Genomic DNA, 18356 nt, shown 5'->3' with positions numbered 1-18356 from the left:
ATTGGGACACTATCTTTAGTTATTATTAAAAACCTGTGCTTTTCCTGCTGTCAAGAGGCCCAATCACATAAAGCAGACAGGATCCTTACACCACCTTTCATTAATAACTACTACATATTGTGATTTCTTTGGAAAATTTACTTTCTGTATTAGTTCTGGGTAATTACTCAAACACATAATTGGATATATCCTGGTGATCTAGAACAAAGCGTGTGTATTTTGCTGACAGGATACACAGACTCAGATCAGGACAGATGAGCAGCACATCCCCGTTGAATGTAGTGTTAACGCTCAGCTGCATTCCTAATATGGACTGGAATCTCAAGATGTTAGAAAGATGTTGAGATCTTTGACATGGACTGAAAAACGAGTCAGCGTTATCTCTAATTGTGCTGCAAGTTTACGAATCCTCTTAATAATTGTTTGAACCTGGTTCACTAATAACAGCGAAATTATCATTATTATCAATAACATCAAATAAATTGGGCAGAGAGTTTTTCAGCCACTGTTTTATAACCAATATCGCAACTGAGGTTTTTTCTGCCAATGCAAACGAAGACATTTGACTTCATAAATCAATTGTACCTTGGCAGCTATTATAAGGTTACAAATACAGATCAGTTTACCTTTATTAATGTTAGCTACGGGTTGATGTTAAGCGTTGCTCTAAAAATGTAGTCTATCTCTTTTACATAGTGACATCTTTGTGGTGTTTTGTCACGCAGATCTAGTTTTGACTGGTTTAATCTAGTCTCGTGAGCATGCGCACTCGGTGTAAACAGGAAGAACCAACGAAAACCAGGGCAAATCCACCATAAAGGGAAGAAAATGATCGAACAGAAGCGGACGGACGTCTTGTTTTTTCTTATATATTAACAAACACAAATGTTGTCCTGTAACACCTGATAGTATTTTCGTTACATCTTGTAGAAGCGGTTGCTTATTTTTCGACAACTTTGATAGACTTGCTAATACCGTGAGTTAAGCTAGCTAACGTGAGACAGTGACGATATATTTCCTCCAGGTTTTGCTTAGCGAATTTATCTAATTGCCTACAAAAAGGAATAAAACGGTACTCTCTGAATCGTCTTTACGTCACACTGAGAGAAATCTCACAATGGTTCAAAAAGAGAAGACGCTAGAGACTCCTCCGGTGGATGGTGAGCAGAGCCCCAGCCCAGTCTCCGGAGAGGCTTGTGCAGAGGCCCCTGGCCCGGTGGAAGAGTCCGGCATTGCAGTCGAACCGACGGGGCATCGAAAATTCATAAGCGGAGTCGTGGAAGGTTAGTTAACGTTAATTTGAATATAGAGCAAAAAGAATTAAATCTGTAATTTGATCCCGTTATGATCCGCATGCAGTCATATGTAAGGCACCTAAATACCGCAGCAATCCTGCTTGCTGGAGGAGATGATTGGTATCAGTTGCAAATGAGCTCGTTTGCAAATGGATAACATTCGGAAATCAATATTCAGAAATCAATTGTGAGTTTAGAAAGCACAAGGGGCGGTTAAACACATGAATTTAAAGCTATTCAGATTAATCATGTATGCTTACATGTATGTGTGCAGATGTTAAATCAACACTTACACGTCGTTCACGGCTTGGTTGTTGAATTTATACTTAAGGTGCACTTTTATTGACAGGCGATCAACAGCAATGACAGTATTGATACAGGATTCGTTTTGGCATTTTTTTTCTGATGTATCACTTGTCAAGTGCATACACCAAACACTTTTACACCTTCATGAAGATGAAGAACTATTTGTATGTTTCATGTTGTAAGTTGTTGGATTTTGTGTGGTTTGGCCTGTGGTTAGACTCAATAAGAAGATATGAGACATAGTTTTGGGCTCTCACGTACACCTTCAAGTTGCTAATTTTTCATACTTTCTGATGATTCATAGAAAAAATTCAGAAATACAGTAATGACCTAAATATGCAACAGTTGCATGTCTAATGTCACTCCCAGCCTGTGCCTTCACCTGGGGGCAAATTGTTAGTTGTTAGTAGTCAAGCAGCTCAACATGCACAGGAAATGTAGTTGATCATCAGCACTGCAGACTTCATGGAAACTGAGTATATTTTTTGCTGATGCAGGCTTCTATGGTCGACCATGGACAATGGAGCAGAGGAAAGAGTTGTTCAGAAGGTATGATGACCTATGTGAATTATTTAACCATGCATGTTAATCAAATAATATTAATGACATAGCTAGATGATTTGAGTTGTTATACTGAGTTTGCATAATATTGTGTTTGACAGGCAGCAGAAATGGGGACTGAATACATACCTTTATGCACCCAAAGATGACTACAAGCACAGAATGTTCTGGAGAGAGCTGTACTCAGTGGAAGAAGCAGGTGAGTACAAAGAACAGATCATTGGATCACTTGCCTGCTTGGGGCAAGGACAGCAAATAATGCCTGTTTTTCTGAGTACAGTCTGCATAATACAGTTTTAAACATGGGTGAAGTGGAAAAAGTGCTTTCAGATAATTTGTTAGAAAAATCTCAACAATGCATTGAGCGACTTTCCCCAACTATCCTCTCCTAGAACAACTCATGACTTTGATTGCTGCTGCTAAGGAGCATGGGATAGAGTTCATCTATGCCATTTCCCCTGGACTGGACATTACCTTCTCCAATCAGAAAGAGGTTTCTGCACTCAAGAGAAAACTCGATCAGGTATTGCAGCATCTTCTGTGACAGCAGTGTGAACAATATGTTGAAAGTCTCCATAGATATTTTCAAGAGTTCCTTGTCTCTCCCCCTCAGGTTACTCACTTTGGCTGCAAGTCATTTGCCTTACTTTTTGACGATATTGACCACAACATGTGCCCTGCTGACAAAGAGGTGTTCAGCTCATTTGCACACGCTCAGGTTTCCATTACCAACGAAATCTACCAGTACCTGGGAGAGCCTGAAACCTTCCTCTTCTGTCCAACTGGTACTGCAGTTCTGTCTGAATCCTTTGCACATTTCCCACAATTGTTTCACCTACTTGTTTATTCATTATTCATTTGCTTTCTTGCCTTGAAATCCAGAGTATTGTGGAACATTCTGCTACCCAAATGTCCCTCAGTCCCCCTACCTCCACACAGTAGGAGAGAAGCTGCTGCCTGGCATTGACGTGCTGTGGACAGGTGAGTCTAACACAGTTTTCTGTCAGCTGACCAACACCATGCTAATGTTAAGCATGCAGTCATACATGTCAGAGTAGTTGATTTATTGGGATTTTTTTTTTCTGCAGGCCCCAAGGTGGTGTCCAAAGATATTACAGTAGAGTCTATTGAAGAGGTGTCAAAAATCCTAAGAAGAGCCCCTGTGATCTGGGACAACATTCACGCCAATGATTATGACCAGAAGAGGCTTTTCTTAGGGCCATACAAAGGCCGCTCCACAGAGCTTATTCCCAGGCTCAAGGGAGTCCTCACTAACCCAAACTGCGAGTTTGAGTCCAACTTTATAGCGATCCACACTCTTGCCACCTGGTACAAGTCTAATATGAATGGGGTGCGCAAGGATGTGGTCATGAGTAAGTATGGTCCAAAAGTTTCCTGCTTCGTAATGTTTAGATGTATATACACTGTGATTTTATGTGGTATCGTAGTGCAGGCCATTCATCTATGCTGTTTTTTTCCTGTGTTTGTTCCTCTTTCTCTCTCTCTTTACCAGCGGATGGCGAGGACAGCACAGTGTCCATCCAGATAAAGTTAGAGAATGAGGGCAGTGATGAAGAACTGGAGACAGACATGCTCTACAGCCCACAGCTAGCTCTAAAACTGGCTCTCTCTGAATGGCTAGGGGAATTTTGTGTTCCTCATCAATATAACAGTAAGAGCAGTTCCATTATTGTATCATATCTCTATGCTAATGGCTTCTCTAGCAGTGATACTTGGATTACACTCATAGTGTTGGCACGGGCGGCCTAAAATGGTAATTTTATGGCTGAAGAATATAATGCAGTGAGGCTCATCTCTGTCTTTCAGGCCGACAGGTGCCTCAGAGTGGTGCCAAAAGCACAGCCATTGATGTGTCATCCATGGCTGCTCCCTCTCTCTGCTCTTCCACAACAGTCACAACTGTGTTCCAGCAGCCCATCATGTCTCCATCCATGCCGCCTCTCTGTCTGGATCCACTCTCACACCCCTTGGCAAAAATACCTCAGGAGGAAGAGGAGGTGAGTTTTCTTTGTTCCATGTGGTTTGGCACAATACAGTAACATCACTTTCTTTCTTTAACATTTGCTTAGTGGAGGAGAGAGCATCTGTATGTGGTTCTACAGGCTTTTTTTTAATGCACCCATGCAGGTGGAGGTGGAGAAGAAAGATTCAGATGAGGAGCCCATGGATATGGTGGTTGAGAAGATGGTGGATGAGCCAGAGGCAGAAGCAGAGGCTGACCCTGAGGAGAAGCACATTGGTCCCATCTTAGCTGACAAGTTGGCTGAGGACCTGAAGCCCATGGATACGGACAAGGAGAGTCTGGCAGAGTCCAAGTCCCCCGAAGAGTCTATCCAGGAGGACTCTGGGAGCGATATCGCCCCGATGCAGACAGACGATCAACTCAAACAGGTGCTGATGACATTTGAGAGCTTCTTTGTGCTCTTTGTATCTGTAGTTGAAAGCGAAAACAAATTAAGATTCTCAACACAGTCACATTATTGCTGGTTTGTGTCTGCAGGACGTGTTTGTGCCCGGGCCCAACGAGAAGCCCCTGTTCACAGCAGAGCCCCTCACACTTGAGGACCTGAGCTTGCTGGCAGAGCTCTTCTATCTGCCTTATGAACATGGAAACAAGGCCGTGCAGATGTTGAAGGAGTTCAACTGGCTAAGAGCAAACAGCAGTGTCGTCAGTGTCAACTGCAAGAGAAAGGAAACTGACAAGGTGGGTTGATTCAGTGAAACAAACACACAAGAGTTGAGCGAATGAGAAAACTGGTTCATTATTAACTGAACCTGCTTGTGATGAGCGTTGGTTGGTGAAAACAAAATGGTGGATGTGTACTACCTATACTGTCCATTGGGTGGTGCAGTTATGATAGCAGATGGAGTGCACCACTGCACATTGTTTTCTGTGTTTGTGTGAACCTCAGCTTTCCTTATTAAACCATCAGCCTTGTTGACAAGTCACAGAAGAGCACAGGTGTAAATAATGCAATTAATGATGTCATGGCCACAACAACATGTCATGGCTTATTGGAACACAGATAAAACAGAGGGACTATCTGTGTTAGAAGTAACATCTGCGCTAAGACAAGTCAAGATGTCTGCTGTGCAAATGGGCCTATTACAAACCATAATGTTTTGCTGCTGAGCTTTTCCAACACTATTTACTCTTTTTTTCCAACCACTGTGTCGCCTGCAGGTCGCAGAATGGCAATCAAGGGCAGAGAAGTTTGAGGAAATGTGTACCTCAGTCATCCAGATGTTCACACGGCTGTCCAACTCAGCCAACCGCACCATCCTGTACGACCTGTACCCTTACATCTGGGACATCAAGAGCATCATTTCTATGGTCAAGTCTTTTGTCCAGTGGCTAGGTATGTATGAGTGGAACCATGAGGCGCTTACTCTTAGAGAGCAGTAGCATAACGATAGTCTGGGCAAGTCTGGCACTCCTGACCTTTGTTATTCTCAGAGACACATTCACACACAAATCAGTCAGTTGCCTTTAAAAAAAACAAAAACAACTCAGATTATATTAAGAAAAAAGCACATTAATGACAGATTATTTAGCTGCATGGATTATGTTGTAGTCCTGCACTCTGTAGTTTAATGAGGCAAGTTTATGATTATTTCACACATCTTGCACAGTCTGCTAAACAGATGGTATTATTACTGATCACAGACTTAGGGGAATCTTGGTGACCACCTGTAAAGAAGGTGAGAGTCTGTAGTGGCTCCAGTTTTAATTGACCATTGTCTTATAGATCAGCTGAGCACAGATCAGGCCAGATGCATCACCTCTCAGTAGTTTTGATTCTATTAATTGCTCTTGTTCACACATGTTGATTGTTTTCCTCTTTTTTTATTTTATTTTTTCATCTGACTGAATGCCGCTTGCACTGCTAGCATCCTCCTTATTTACTCCATAACTAGCTACTCCATCTTGGTGATATCTAAACTGGGCCTCTGTGGCAAACGTCCCAGCAGGGTTACTGCTGCTTGCTGTGTATCCGGTAACATCACTGCTGCATTCCCACACAGACACACTTGCTTCCATCTCTCTGTCTGTGGGGATGGGAGCCAGGGGGAAGTCCCCATCCCCCGCCTCCTCCATGCCCTAGCGCGCACGCGAGCTTGGAGAGCAAGTTGACTGACTGACTGTGGAAGGCCATTCTGGTGCATAAACAGTGTAAGAAATGTCTAAATGGGTGTATGTTTTTTCAGCTGGTTTTAACGTGAACCGTATTAATACGTCACTGGAAGTTTCGTGCTGTTGCCTCACTGAGTAGTCTCTGACATGAGGCAGTATTTTAACCCTCTGAAACATTTACTCAAGCTGTTTCATGGTGCAATCCATCGCCTTGCATAAGAGAGGATACTCTTTCTCCCCCCCTCCTCCTTCTCCCTTCACCTCCAACTTTCTTTCATTCTTTAAGATGGTGCACTGTGATGCAGTTTGAGTGGTGTTCAGCTTTGTAATAACACCTCCATCCTTTTTTGGGGTGTTCTTTTGAATAGTCTAAAGCACCAGCATGGCCTGTAGACTACCCCCTGTAACCCAGTTTCATTCGCAGGTTTCTGTCCTGTCCGGCTATATGGTAAAGCTGAGGATTCTAGCCCACAGTACACAGCAGGCAGCATACCCACTCTGGCAAAGCCACATCAAAAGTCCACATTACTGGTTTAATGCACCAGGAAATGACCACTTTCGCAACATTGAGGAAAATGAAAGCGCCATACTTATCTTCTTAGTTACTGCAGTGTCGTAAGTGCCTAACTGTTGACTTCTGCTGTTGCTGTTAGCATGTTTTTACATCAGTCCCCATGTTTTCCCTTTAATAGAAGCTGTGCAGCCGGCACTTAGTCACAACCTCCCTGGCTATTGTACTGAGAACACTTACTAATAACTATTTTCTACTGTTTTCTCCCTTCATTGTGTACAGATGGAAGAATCCACAGTACAAGTTTCTACTGCTATTGGATCGACAGTGGCCGATGTATGCACAGTGCTGACGTTGTCTTTCCTTTGTTCATGTGTGAAACAGATTTATGTACTTTTTTTTTTTCATAAACTAGATTGATAAATGTAAAAGATTTGATTTGGAGGAAAGGAAGCCGCCCTCCGGATGAAGTCACATTTTGCGCAGCGATTTTAGCTTTGAATCCTAAGTGTTAACTCCCAAATTTCTCTTTGGCAGCATCTCTCTAACTTGTTTTTTTGTTTCTGTCAGTAGGCCTATAGAAATGGCTCAGACCAGCCTGATGCACCTACTCAAGGGAATTTACACTTGGCTTTGAAATTGAACCACGGCACATCTCTGTGCCGACTCTGGGATATTTCTGACCGGGTAGTTTTAAGAGAAATGTGCTCGCAAATACACCTCAGCCATGCAAGGACAAGAGTTGCATGTTTTCTGTGTAACTGATTGCAGTAAGACAATGCAGTCTTAAGGGACCAGTGTTTTGTCCATTTTGAGGTTTTTAATTTGGGTAAGCAAGTTCAGAGTTCCTCCCGTGGGTGCATCTGCGCGCTGTGTTTTGCCAGCTCGTCAGAGGAATTGTTTTAGGTATCAGGGTGAGGTTCATATGTAAGGCAGTGTTAGATATCCTTCCCGCGCGCTGCATTTGTCTGGTCACATGACAGGGCTTCTCATCAACCAGGGTTAGGCTTTGCTTGCAGCAATGCTATTGTATACCAACTGTAAGAACTCTGTGTGCTTCAGATACACATACACGCCTCCTTATATGCGTTGTCCCTGCAGTGTATTCCCCTGTAGTCTGTCTGATTGTGGCTTTTAAAAGTCAGCCGAGGGGCCTTTTAATTCAGGGAATGTTCATACCACCTGTTTGTTCTGTCTTCCTGGTTTGATGACTCATGCTCCCCAGTCATGTGACGAGGCAGATAAAGATGAGAATGTGACTTCACACGGGGTGCTAAGATGAGTGGGGTGACGGCAGCTGAAGCTTACCTTTGTAGTCATTGGGCAGTATGGGTTTCAGTTCTGATAGTCAGTTCAATAAGTCCGTCAGCTGAACTGCACTTAAGTCTGTTCTCGCTTCAGTTTTCGGAGAGCGTGCGTTCTACTGCATGAAGGCACTTATTTCTTAAGACCTGCATACCATATTATGTGGAGCAATTGGATGTTGTTGTCTTATCACTGAGAATTTAAGGTTCAGAGTTTATAAAAGGCTTTTTGAATAATTAGAATCTGGGACCTGATTTCTTCTTTCCAACATGTAAGCTTTAGTTGCTCAAGCCCCATTTTATCGTAAAATATTTCCTCTGAATATAATCTATCTATCCCAAATTAGGTCCTTTTTGTGTGTTAATGGTTAAAACAAAATACATTTATTTATATGGATTTTGCTATTAGATACATATGACCCCCTTCCTCCCCATCTCCCCACTCGCTTCATCTGTGTCAGAGAGCCCCATCCTGTGGTAACAATGTCCGCTTGGCTCTGCTCCTAACAGGGTGTCGTAGTCAGTCCTCAGCACAATTCCTTAGAGGAGACCAAGAGCCCTGGGCCTTTAGGGGAGGTCTAGCAGGAGAGTTCCAGGTATCTAATGCATTGAACTTACAGCCATCAAATGGAAAAAAAAGAGTGTTGTTAGCAAAGAAGACAATGGTAAATGTGCGCAGGTATGAAGGGCTTTGGTCTGTCGAAGGTGAGCTGATTGTATTGGGTCAGGCTTCATAAAATTCCGGTTCCATCCCCATCACTTGTTCTCCAAAGACGCTCATGTCCTTGTATTATTTTGGGATATTGTCAGTCTGCGGGAGGGGAATGGGTGGCCTGAAACCCATCCTGACAAAAGAGCTTACAGCCCGTGTTTGGCATGGCATTTCCTGATTGATTAATTTGAATTTCTTTCAGCAACTGCCCAAGGAGATGCTGCTTTTCCCTAGCGCACGCGGCGCAAGCGAGCATGGCTAGGTTTTATTTTCATGACATCTCATTTCTTTGCAGGAAAGCACAGCGCACAAATTACCACGCCAACCCTTTGCAAGCGCGCACACAAGCATCGCAGCGCCCGCGAGAACGCTAGCATGTTTGCAATGGGAAAACTCCATGATCAAACGCACCAGTCCAGCCAAAAGTATTATCTCCATCCTTGGAGAGTAGCAAGACTCATGATAGCAACTGATATTGAATGACTCAGTTTGCTCACATTTAATTTGCCACTTTGGTTTTTTTCCTGGAGTTCTCTCTGTCTCTCTGCGCCAGCATCATTATTTTTCTCAACAGGAGGGTCCTGCGCAGCGAACTATTGCGATGTCTTACAAAAGGGAAAGGAGCATCTCCTTCAGCCAGTAAAACCTTAGTCAGACCAAAATACCACCCTCGATTTGTTATATTTCAAAAGCAAATGTGTGTGTGTGCTTGTCGTGCTATGTTCCTTTAGCAAAAATGAGAAAGATGTGACGTTTGCTCTTGTTGTCCGCTGTCAGATCAATAAGGAATATCAGTTTACGAGACCTTTGTTTTAACTGTCGTTCCAAAGCACTTTGCTCTCGTCTATAGTTCCTTCTGGTTTGACAGTGGCTCAGCTGCAGCAAATGCACAGTGAGGCAGTCAGCCAGAGCGGCACACCACCTGGTCTCAGTGAAACTGAACCTGTTTTTTTGATACCCACAGAGATTGTTGCCAATAGATGGGGCAAACGATCTTTTCTACCAGCCTCCACCTTCAATGCCAACCTCCAAACTTTATTCCATAAGGCCGTACTTTCCCAAAGATGAGGTAAGATGTTTCTTTGTGTGTGTTGTCATGCACCTTTTTTTTTTACCAGAACTCAAGTATTTTGTCATCAGTTACGAGGCATTAATAGTGCTGTCACCAAAATGCTCTAAATGTATAGTTGCAGAAGCGATGTTGGCCAGTTGCTTGTGTTCCCAGCAGAACTGACCGAGTTTATGCTGTCAGTGCTCTGTGCTTAATATGCCATAATGCTACGCTCAACTGCTCTTACATCAGCAAGTATATGTACTGAATGTAAAGACAGCTTCAGACTGTGTGTTTCCAAACCGTCTTTAAGCACATTGACATTCTTTATGGCGTTTTCTGGGGTTCGCTTTAATACTTATAGGAGAGTTATTTTGGGTGCTGCTCATCTACTACATTAACAGCTCTATCTGTCTTTGTGTTCGCAGGCTGCAGTTTATAAAATCTGCAAAGAAATGTACTGTGAAGGGCTTGAGGATGTCCCCTTTTCAGATGAGGATCCTGACCTAATAGGAGACAGGTAAAACATGGAGATTTATTTGTGTACAGTCAGCCCAGCCTAAAGTCGGGGCTGCAGGTTTTTTCCCTGCAGAGCAAATGCTCATGGCTGACAAAACTCCTTCCTGCTTGCTCACAGGTTAGTAGGAGGTCTCCTGACTCTGAGTTCAGAGTATGGGTTTGTGCTCGAGGATGATGAAGGGATCTGCGGTTATGCTCTTGGTACCGTGGATGTCAAGCCCTTCATCAAGAAATGCAAGTTGAACTGGATTCCCTTCATGCAAGAGAAATACAACAAACCTGACTGTGAGAAGGACCTCACAGAGGCTGAGGTAGGATCCTAACGATCATGACATCAGTGTCGGGTGGCTCCAGTGAATTTTACTTCACCGTCTCTGTTTGTCGTCCCTGTAGAAGATGATGCTGAGTTTCCACGAAGAGGAGGAGGGTCTTCCAGACTCTTTCCTCTCCAACTTCCCCTCCCTAATCAAGGTCGATATTCACGCCAAGGTCACTGATCCCAGTGTGGCCAAAAGCATGATGGGGTGTCTTCTATCTTCACTCAAGGCCAACGGTAGGTGGCTGTTGTCTTCACTCAGGACAACAATGTTCATTGCTACTCATTGCACTAACTAGAGAAAGAACATATTGCGTTAGTCTCACCTGTCACGTTGGTAAAAGGGTGTTAGATGTAAATTGGTGCTTGGCTGCGTTTCTAAAGCCGAAGACGAGCAGCTTCACGAGTCTGATCTACATGCAATGTGAAAATGAGAGCAAACCTAAAGCAGTTCTGAGATGAGTTTTCATAAAACATAGTTCATCCATTTCATGGTAAAATGCATCCCGTTTATATGATGAAGCTTTTGTTAAGCATCTATTTATGAATCAAGGCTCACAGTTTTAGCTCCAAAGTAAACTACAAAAATGAATCTGAGGGTGTTCAGCTGTAAGAAGTAGAAACTGAAATGATCTTCTCTTCCTGTGACAGAGGTCTTGAACCAGTTTTAGTACCGGTCAGAGACAGAGAAGATGATCATGGTCAGCCTAACACCATATTTGGTGTCGTTGTCATCTTTTTTTGTCTTTCACTTCCAGGGTCCCTTGGTGCATTCTGTAAGGTTCGTCAGACTGATAAGAGAATGTTGGACTTCTATAGTAAGCTGGGATGCTTCGAAGTCGCCAAAATGGAGGGCTTTCCCAAAGATGTCATCATTATGGGACGCAGCCTATGAAGAAGTGTCCTGCTGCAATAACAGACAGAGGGAGAGGGAGAGCAAGTCAACGTGGCTTAAACATGTTTGCTACCTTCATGAGAAAAACTTCCATGATGATTTTATACTACATTACCATCTGGGCTAGCCCCAGGAAACCTCTTTTTAGGATTTGTGTACAGAAGCACAGCAGTCGCACACACAGATTCCCTGTGCTGCCCTTAGATTTTATGGCTCTGTTGGATTCAGCAGATCTGAAGCTAAAAGGCAGAGAGAGATCTATAGTCAGATGGAAGAGTGGCACTCCAGCATCGATTCCTGGGGTCCCACTACTCATATACCTCCAGGAGGCAGGAAGTAATAACTCCATAAGCCTTTTTCTGATTTAATCCAGTAGCCATTACATGGATTTTGCCCGCATGCCCAAATGCATAGTGTCTGTATCTGAAATGGAGGCAGAGCTGTGAAATGAGGGCAGCCTGTATCTCAGGTAGTGTCTCGCTACCCCTACGTCCTGCTTTCCCAGCTCTAACACAGAGAAATAACACAGCTGTCGACATAAGTAGGACACCTTTGTACAGGATGTGAGGTGCTATGTGAGGGTTTGCCTTTCATCATCACATCATGGTATTTCCAGTTGCTCCACAATATACTCGGAGAAAGAGGCCTTTTTAAGTGGCGTGTTTCGAAGAAAAAGTGATGTGAAAAGCAGCGTCTGTACGCATGAACAAGTGGGTGGACAATTGTAGCTTTTTGGGGTTTGTGAAACCCTCAATAAAAGATCCTCACAGACCAGCAAAGAGAAGTATTTGTTGAGTCTGCTGAAGACTCGACCAGGGGGTCTTCTGAATTTCCGTTCAAGTAGTAGTCAAAGTTTGGAAAGCAATAGAAAAGCTTCCACAAGTTTACAAACATGGTTCTCAGCCTGTTCCTGTTCAGCGCTTCGCTCATGGCCAGTTCGTTTTTATAAACCAGGAGTGTTTTTTTTTTTTTTTTGCTTATTTCCTGTTTAAGCTATTGCCTTTTGGTTCATTGCCTTCAACTTTTAGATTTATATCGCAGACCCCAGTGTCTTCTGCATAAAGGCTTTCTAATGTGCGTCAGTCAGATGCAGCTAAAGAAGGGTCATTTCTGACATTGGCCTTGCTGCTGCGCAAATTCGCCGAACCAGATCGTTCCAGCACGGAAATCCCTCAGTAAACCGAAGCTAGCTGACAGAGAAAGCTCAGACTGTCGTTTTCAGCTGTGTCAACTGTTACATTTACTAGTAAGTAAATAATAAGTCAGTTAAAATGAATAAGAATCCTAAAGACGTGGAAGCTTCAGCCCTCCCGCTGTCATGAAGCGCCTCAGTTTTGTCTTAGCCACTAATTCCAAACCTGACTCGTAGACAGCAGGTGATCTGGGCTATGTTCAAGAGATGTGCTGAAGAGTTACCCTTTGCTTACTGTTGCTAATAGAAATTGTTTCAGCATTGCTAACTCTCAGATGAATGTCTTCTCAGCGGCGCCTCTGCGAGTTCTCCATGTCGCAGAGGTTGTTAAATCCTGTCACCAAAGTGACTCCCGCACTGTTCAACTGTTGTTGGGCTCGGAGCATAAATTCCTCGGCCTTTTTCCTATCTGCCCATTGAATGTTTTATATTCCGACGCATTTCCCATTTGTTTTTTGTAAATGTATATAGTTACTTAAAAGAAAAAGCACTTGGACTGTAGATAGGAGTGCTCTGTTGGATACATGAGGATCATCAGTTGCTTTTCAGTAGCTGTCTGCCAATGTGATGTTTTGATACTGTATACATTCATAATGTGCATGAGGTGTATTGGAGTTGCTGTGGCGGTCGTTAGAGTAACCTCATCACGTGCTGCATAGAGGAAGAAGCATGCCACTCACCTCTGTGAGCATAATACTGTAGTTGATGGACAGTCTGATTACACTGTCAGTCATAAAGTGTTATTATTTTGTATATCTTCATTGAAAGTGCGGCTAGTTTTCTGTTTTCCTTTCAAGGAAAAGAAAATGCTGGCCTTGTTAACAACGCCCTGTCCTGTGCAGCCGTCCGAACTGGCTGTGGTACAACAAGGTGTGAAACTCACCATCAGACCTGCCGTTCGTCTTCAGAAAAGACAGCAGAATATTTCCAAGCTTTGTTTCAATGGTTCATTTTGCTGTTTGCTCGAGCTTTCTCCTCTGCCAATCAGGTTTGATAGAAGTGGGCTGTGACTGAGAGAAAGGGCTCCAATTGTACATTTTGATTATCTGGGGTGGGGGGGTTACCATGTAAAATTTGTATGTAAGATACATAAGATTAAAAACTAATAAACCATAATAAGTCACTTTGTTGCTTCCTGTCCTTTGTGTCCTGACTGAAGCAGTGAAAATGTCTGTGCAGTATACAGGATGTTTTTAATCTGGCCAATAATCTTTTCTGTTTGTTTTGACAAATAAAAGGAAGGTTATGCCTGCAAACACGGAAATATGAAACCGTCTCCATCACTAAATACACCTGGTCTGGCACAGGTAGGATAGGGGTCATTCCTGATTTAATGTCCCTGTCAGGTTTCGAGTTGTGGTGTAAACCGTCCTCACCAGCTGCAGTGTTCCTGAAAACATGATTTAAACACAAACTCACATATCTTTTATGTATTGTGTGGAATAATCTGTGTACATCTGCTTGTCAGTGACAGCTTGTTTTTTTTTTGATTGTATAATGGTGAGCTGAGTTGTTACATTTTCAGAAATGCATGAGGCAATTATCCCTGAATTTTATTGTGTTTTAAGTTCTTAATTTAGAATTACTTGAAAGTATCATAGGTTTAAGTTACTGTTTTAATTTGTTTTGTATTATTTGGTAACGTGACACACAGTATTAATGTGTTAGTCGAACACATCCATGATTGGCCTGAAGGAGGGAAAAAGCCAGCGGCGCACAGTGATGACGCGCAATCACGGTCATCGTGTGCGACTCGCTTGTTATTTTTCGTGGAGCTTTTCATTCGGCTACAAAGTGTGAACAGCAAAGCCCAATTTAGTGCTTCGACAAAATGTCTTACTACGAGGACGAGTCGTCGGATGTCGGACTGGCTGGTCAGTCGAAGTTGGAGAGCTTCCTGTTCAGTACGGACAATTTAAACACAGTTTTGCACTTCTGCTCTCATGGCGCACACGTGGGTCTCTTCTGTGACAGAGAAGAACCCGATATATCTCAAATCATCCTGCATTTGTCTGTGCGATGAGTCAGCCAGCTACCGTACATCATGTCTAAAAATTGTTTTGTCTTCCAGGCTGTGAGCTGTCCTCCAAAGTGCCTTTCTACACTTTCCAAGGAGATGAAGAGGAGGACCTGGAGCACTTCCTTGAACTCAGAACAGTGTGTACAGTTGCAACAGTTTAATCAAAATTGAGTCATTGCTCAGCCACTTTGATGCAGAGCTTACAGGAAAGTGTGTATTCAAATATCCAAGGCTGTTAAGACATAGTGTTGCTTTCATGTGTAAAATATAGAGACAAATCTCTCACACTGTGATCTGGGTGCTGACAGCATGGATTCATATCAGGTGATTTAACTGCTCTGACCCCTGTAGGTTTGTCTGGGAGATGGTGCCAAGGTGGAGAATAATGTGGTGGAGGTAACAGCCATGAACCACCAAGGAAAGACTATCTCTGTGCCCATCGCTAACCTCCACATCAGCTGTCTGCCCATGGTACGGTGGAGTGATTTCTGTCCACGTTCAGATTAATCCACCACACACACACACACACACACTGCGGAGATGTGTCTCAGCTTTTCCCTTTCTGTCCTCAGGTGAGTCTGGGAGAGTTTGAGCTGAAAGCCCCAGTGACCATCCGGCTCAAGGCTGGGACAGGACCAGTTACTGTCAGCGGATTACACCTCATAGGTAACACCTGAGTTCTTCTTCACTTCTGTCTGTGCATGCAAAGACTTTATCAAAATATCCAAGAGAGAAAGGGATTAAAGAGCACAATGTTCTCTAAGACGTTCAGCATTTGACTCCATTAGCTGGTCAACAGAAAAATAATAGGCAGCAATTAATAATCGATTAATGATTTCAGTCATTTTCTTTTAAAGCAAAGCGATCAAAAGTTCTCTGCTTCCAGCTCTTTGAAATGTGACTAGTCGTTGGTTTTCCTCTGCGTTCGTTATATGAATACCTTTTTTTGGAGAAGCTGTCTGAATATGCCAAAAAAAAAAAGAAATTGTCGTGTATTTTTCTCTAATGTCTGACATTTTAGCGAATCAGTTAGTTGAGAAAATAATTGGCCGATTGATGAATACATGATATTCATGCAGCTCGGTGACAAATGGAGAAAATTAGGGGTCTTGAGATTCTGAAATACTTTCTTCATTCAGTTTCAGGACATGAAAAGCTAAATGTATCTGTGGGTAATTGAATGTCAGGTGTCTTTCTGAATAAAACCCCAGACCTTTGACATTTTTGATAATTCTGAGTTTTAAAATAAGATTGTAACTTATTTAAAAAAAATGGATGTACATTTGTCAGTGCTGCAGGGAATAGACACAGCGCGCGCTGCTGCTTATTACGATCTGTGCTTGAGGTCAGCTGAGAGGGCAGATTAAATAAAGGCACCTTTCTGGCCTCTCTAATTAGATATAATACCAGGATTCAATTGAAAACAGTGACTGAACATTGTCTTCTGTTCTTGTGCAGCCTCACAGGTTGAAGAGTCGGACCTGTCCGATGAGGAATGCGAAGATGATGATGATGATGATGAGGAGGAGGAGGATGAGGAAGACATCACACCCATTAAACCAGCAAAGAAGAAGCAGTAGGCGGAGGAGGCCGCTGATGGATTTTTGGAATGGCCTCTCGCTTGCTGAGATGTTTTATGAAATAATGCAGCTTTTTGTACCAGACGGACACGTTTTACAAATTTAACACTTCCTCCACGCAGCCATGTGAGGGGTTAGAGGTGGCAGCTGAACATGCTGCAGGAGGGAGGGACGTCATGACGGACTCGAACATTTTCTCGCTGGCTTCTCACTCGTAGAAGAACTGTTTTTGCTATTAAATGCTACCTAGTGTTTTATACTGTATGTGAGATGGCCACCACTGATGTGAATTTGTTGCACCAGTGGGGAAAAACGTGTTTTACCACCAGTGGATTCAGGTATTGTTTGAAGATGCTCTTTTTGTAAAAGTAAAAACATTGTGTGTGTTTAAAAAAAAAAAAAAAAAAAAAAAAAAAAAGGCTTTCCAGATTAATTCCAACTGAATGGTGCAATCAGATGATTTCCACACAAAAAGTTTATTAAATGTTCTTGGTGCACAATAGCATCTCCATTTCCAGTTGTTTGTCATTCCAAAATACTGTTTTTCTGTGATGTGTCAATCATAAATGTGAAGATTTTGTGTTTGTAGTGAATGCATCAAGAAAACTTTGTTCGTGTTTTCATTTATCTCCAACTTGAATTCATACAAAAAAACAAAATAATTTCCAGCCTATTAGATGAAATGATAAACATCTTATGTAGCTACAACACACATTACGATCCCACCTGTGAGGAGCAAACATCCTCGTTTTTAAACATGGTCTTTTGCAAAGCAGCTGTCACTGTACTGGATTGTATAACTGGTTCAGATTGTCAGAGCCAGGCTCTTCATTAGAGCTCCCTGGTAAAGTGGACATAGTGCTCTTTAACTGCACGCTGCAATGGAGCTCACACACACAGCCACCAGCATCACTGGCAGAGGTGCGTGGAGGAATGTGATGCTCTGAAATTGGAAGTGTGGAAAACCGGCTCCACGTTCATCCAACAAAATAATCTGCAGATGTAAACTCCATTAAAAAAATCCTCCCTCGCACACATTCAGCTGTCGGCATTCACTTGCGTGAACTCATGCCTCTGCGTGATGACGGGCAGCACGACTGTGGCACAGGAGAGGGAGAAGTCAGGGGAGAATACTAAACAAGCAACACCGCTGAGCACCAGATGCCCACAAGAGGGTAACGCTGCCACAATATCTGTCCTGAGAACTAAGTCATGCCAGGTGCTGTCATGGTAACATGACAAACGACCACCTGTGTGATGCCCATAATGGCAGCTGTCTGTTAACGAGGAGACAGGGTTGAGGGGAACAGGAGCACAAAGACAAGGAGGGTAGGGATGCTCATCCTGGCTTGTCCCAGGCGGTTGCTGTTATTGACAACAGCGCAACCTCATATAACCTGCTCTAGACTTTGGATGCGCTTTCACAGTTCATGAGGGTATGTCAGCTCAGGAGGTAGAGTCATTGAATTATACACCAGCAGAGGGAGAAAACCCTCAAAGGGAACATGTGATAGAGAGCAAATCAATGTGTAACAATCCTCCAACTAGTTAATGTCACCTTGACTCAGAGCAGGTGCTGCTGCTTCTTATTTTCTGACTCATAAACCACATCCAGCTGGTGTGCGCTGAGTGGGAGTTTTGTGAACCTTTACACCACTTTTATTAGGTGTAAGGGTTTTATGGTCCAGTGCCTGTGTGGTGCATTAAGTCCTCACCTTTGTGTAGAGGTTACAGCTGTGTCCAGAGCACTGCGTGTCTGCAGCATAAGCAACAACAATCAGATCGCACAGAGAGGTGTGTTATAGGCTGTTGTCGTTGTCTTATAAGAGGAGTTCACCCTCTTATAGGTGAGGTTACCTTCATGACAGACTCCCAGGGCATGCACAGGGTGTGGACTATGATTGGCCAACTATGATGGGTTATCTGCCCGGTCAGAGG

General features: G+C 43.1%; 2 protein-coding genes across 5 annotated transcripts; both read left to right on the top strand.

Annotated features, from left to right (window-relative positions):
• Positions 1-774: 774 nt before the first annotated feature.
• On the top strand, positions 775-13941 carry oga (O-GlcNAcase). Of its 4 annotated transcripts, none has more exons than XM_070977120.1 (19): positions 1109-1283; positions 2099-2150; positions 2264-2361; positions 2555-2685; positions 2776-2947; positions 3045-3143; positions 3251-3535; positions 3676-3834; positions 4077-4180; positions 4311-4574; positions 4684-4887; positions 5368-5542; positions 7112-7165; positions 8644-8729; positions 9810-9914; positions 10325-10416; positions 10534-10726; positions 10809-10968; positions 11490-13941. In XM_070977120.1, exons 1-19 carry the CDS (start codon positions 1118-1120, stop codon positions 11624-11626), a joined length of 2736 nt encoding a protein of 911 aa, XP_070833221.1. In that variant the 5' UTR covers positions 1109-1117; the 3' UTR covers positions 11627-13941. The 4 variants fall into 4 exon arrangements, with proteins under 4 accessions (XP_070833222.1, XP_070833220.1, XP_070833221.1 ...); XM_070977118.1 differs by having other exon boundaries at positions 3990-4180; XM_070977121.1 differs by lacking the exon at positions 7112-7165 and having other exon boundaries at positions 775-1283.
• Positions 13942-14545: 604 nt separating this feature from the next.
• Positions 14546-17029, top strand: npm3 (nucleophosmin/nucleoplasmin, 3). Its single transcript, XM_070977806.1, has 5 exons — positions 14546-14722; positions 14890-14975; positions 15190-15309; positions 15411-15504; positions 16297-17029. Exons 1-5 carry the CDS (start codon positions 14650-14652, stop codon positions 16416-16418), a joined length of 495 nt encoding a protein of 164 aa, XP_070833907.1. The 5' UTR covers positions 14546-14649; the 3' UTR covers positions 16419-17029.
• The last annotated feature ends 1327 nt before the right edge of the window (positions 17030-18356 follow it).

This window comes from Chaetodon trifascialis, chromosome 13 (genome assembly GCF_039877785.1).
Source record: "Chaetodon trifascialis isolate fChaTrf1 chromosome 13, fChaTrf1.hap1, whole genome shotgun sequence".
Lineage (NCBI taxonomy): Eukaryota > Metazoa > Chordata > Actinopteri > Chaetodontiformes > Chaetodontidae > Chaetodon > Chaetodon trifascialis.
Note: the sequence above shows the minus strand (reverse complement) of the source record. Positions and strands in the feature narration are given on the sequence as shown.